Source organism: Mandrillus leucophaeus, unplaced genomic scaffold (genome assembly GCF_000951045.1).
Source record: "Mandrillus leucophaeus isolate KB7577 unplaced genomic scaffold, Mleu.le_1.0 Scaffold17, whole genome shotgun sequence".
NCBI classification, from domain to species: domain Eukaryota; kingdom Metazoa; phylum Chordata; class Mammalia; order Primates; family Cercopithecidae; genus Mandrillus; species Mandrillus leucophaeus.
The window spans coordinates 4123026-4126335 of NW_012101698.1; the positions used below are offsets into that span (position 1 = coordinate 4123026).

At 39.0% G+C, this 3310-nt stretch overlaps 1 protein-coding gene across 2 annotated transcripts in view; it reads left to right on the top strand.

Moving 5' to 3' along the window:
* The window catches only part of AP1G1 (adaptor-related protein complex 1, gamma 1 subunit), a 90784-nt gene that overhangs the window by 80139 nt on the left and 7335 nt on the right, over nucleotides 1–3310 (top strand). For both annotated transcript variants that reach the window (XM_011976736.1, XM_011976737.1), the window contains 2 exons: nucleotides 516–623; nucleotides 753–913. In XM_011976736.1, the coding sequence (XP_011832126.1) occupies nucleotides 516–623; nucleotides 753–913 (269 nt within the window). The remainder of the gene's footprint in view (nucleotides 1–515; nucleotides 624–752; nucleotides 914–3310) is intronic.

Here is a 3310-nt window from a genome sequence, read left to right on the forward strand (position 1 = left end):
TTGGTTTATAGAAGACAGTATCATTTGGATACTTACAGCAAATGTTTTCTCACGTCTGTGGGCTCGCTCTCTTTACCTTTTTTTTTTTTTTTTTTTTGGTGACAGGGTCTTGCTGTGTCCCCCAGGCTGGAGTACAGTGGTACAATCACAGCTTACTGCAGCCTCAACTTTTCCGGCTCCAGTGATCCTCCCACTGCAGTCTCTCAAGTAGCTGGGACTACAGGCGCACACCACCATGCCTGGCTAATTTTTGTATTTATTTATTTTTTTTTGTAGAGACAGTCTTGCCATGTTGCTCAGACTGTACTTTTTCTTACAGTATTTTTTAATAAACAGAAGTTGCTTGTTTTAAAGTACTTGAGTTTTTAGTTCTTTCTCTTTGTGGTCTGTGCTTTTTGCATCTTGTTTAAGGAATCTTTTCCTCAACCTGAGATTGAAGTAATTTTCCCTATAATTTCTTGATAAGCTTTGTCATGCTCTCTAAGGTTAACTTTCCATTGAAATATTTCCTTTAGGTGCTCCAGCTGCTGCTCCTGCCCCTGCCTCAGTCCCACAGATATCCCAGCCCCCCTTCTTGTTGGATGGGCTTTCATCACAGCCTCTCTTCAATGATATTGCTGCAGGTACGATGACTGTTGTTACCATCATTACATGGAGCACTGAGTAATGAGGTGGTTATTAAGAAAAAGTAGTAATAATTCTGCAAGCATTAGGCTGACTACAATAAGACTTATCTCCCTGTACTTTCTCAGGCATCCCCTCCATCACAGCATACAGTAAGAATGGCTTGAAGATAGAATTCACCTTTGAACGGTCGAATACCAACCCCAGTGTAACAGTGATAACGATACAGGCCTCCAACAGCACAGAGCTAGATATGACGGACTTTGTTTTCCAAGCTGCAGTACCAAAGGTACTACAATGTCTTCTTTAGATGTTTCCTTTGATTAAAGATTGGCTGATTTTTTTTTCATGTGTTTGGTAAAGGATATGTTTTAATTTTTACAGACTTAATTCAAACTAACAATAAGTTACCTATGGTTCATGGAAGCATATCATTTTTAGTGAATAATTTTTACTAGGTTACAAGTATTCTGATGGTTAGTATTGTAGGATAAAGAAAAACAATTCTAATACTAGTGAGAGCAGAATTCTACGAAGTGATCAGTTAATGCTCAGGGCATTGAGGATAGGTTAGGCTTTAGTAATACAGTGTTAAAGGCCTAAAAACATAAAATCTGGCATAGGATGAAAGTAAAGTAAGATGAGAGACTTTGTCTATCTGGTATTATCTTCTAGTTAACCAGATCAGAATTGAAATTTTTTGTGTCTTGATACATAAGTGAGAGAAACATTCCTCCTTCATTAACATCCAATTTATTATAGATATAGTAACTGTTCTTGTGAATCAAAGTTTGGTTTACACCAAATTTTAGTTTAAGGATATTTATGTTCATTTTTCAGTAGTGAAAAGTCTTGAAGCCGGGTGCAGTGCCTCACGGCTGTAATCCCAGTACTTTGGGAGGCTGAGGCAGGCAGATCACTTGAGATTGGGAGTTCGAGAACCTGGCCAACGTGGTGAAACTCTCGTCTCTACTAAGAGTACAAAAAAAAAATTAGCCAGGCATGGTGGCGGGTTCCTCTAATCCTAACTACTCGGGAGGCTGATGAAGCAGGAGAATCGCTTGAACCCAGGAGGCTGAGGATGCAGTGAGGTGAGATTATTATGCCACTGCACTCCAGCCTAGGTGACAGAGCGAGACTCCATCTCAAAAGAAACAAAGAATTCTGAATAAAGAAAAGTTGAGAATGAGGAGTGGATAGTTTTTCTTGAAAAGATGAGACAGTAAGTATTTTAGGCTGCTATCTGGTCTTTATTGATACTCAGTTCTGCTCTTATAGTACAGAAACAGCTGTAGATGACATATAAATGAATGAACATAGTTCTGTTCCAATAAAATGTTATTTGCAAAATCAGATGTTGGGCCATTCTTGGCCAATGGGCCATAGTTTGCCAACCACTGGTTTAGACTGTGCTAACCTAATCTTGGCAGTGGCATGTGAAATACGGCATTTAGACATTCTGACAACACACTTTTGGAAACTGAGGATGTTTTGTTTGTGGGTACTGCTGATTTGCAGTCTTTTTTTATTTTTTCCCCATCCTTTGACTCTCATGCAACCTTCTTTGCTTACACTTTGTAGAAGTCAGAATAATTTAGATGTTTAAGAAGCAGTTAGCTGGACACGGTGGCTCACACCTGTAATCCCAGCAATTTGGGAGGCTGAGGAGGGTGGATTGCTTGAACTCAGGAGTTTGAGACCAGCCTGGGCAACATGGTGAAACCCCATCTCTACCAAAAATACGAAAAATTAGCCAGGCGCGATGGTGTGTGCCTGTGGTCCCAGCTACTCAGGAGGCTGAGGTGGCAGAATCACTTGAACCCAGGAGGTGGAAGTGGCAGTGAGCCAAGATCGTGCCACTGCACTTTAGCCTGGGTGATAGAGTGAGACCCTGGGTGATAGAGTCAGACCCTGTCCAAAACAAAAAAGAAGAAAAAAAAGGGGGAGCAGTAGTGTCAAGTGGAAAGACCACTAATGAACTCTAGAGCCATTCTGTTTAGATTTCAATACTAGTTGTATGACATGAAGAAAGTCACTGAACCTCCATGCCTTGGTGTCTTCATTTGCAAAGAGGGTGGTGATAAAGATAGCCACTTCCTAAGGTTGCTTAAAGGAATAAACAAGTTTTTTGAATTAGGCACTGTTTGAAGCACTTTTCATCTGTTCAGTGCTCAGTATATTTACGTTCTGCAACTTAGGTTTTATACTTGTTACTTTAGGCTGCTGCTCCAGTGACTTACCACCTCTGCTATTAAACCATGACCTTATTTTTGGTGGTGTACTGTACAGTGCAGCATGATAATGTATTTTCAACTTAAAATATCATATTTTATAGGTTCTACTATGTACTATTTTTGTGTTTTAATGTTTCTGAAATTGGGGTACATTTTAAAATTGATAATCTTGTCATAATTCAATGGGCAGCATGTTTTCTATCTCAGTGGTACATTAAATAATGGTGTGAATTACAATTGATGGTATCTTACATTTAATGAAATGTAGTAATGAATAATATTTTAGCTTACATAATTTAATGTGGCAGTAGAATTATGAATAAGACCCAATATTTTTATAATTTTATATGTGTATATACATAACTTTTTTTTCCTTTTTTCTTTTTTTTTGAGATGAAGTCTTGCTCTGTCACCCAGGCTGGAGTGCAGTGGCCGGATCTCAGCTCACTGCA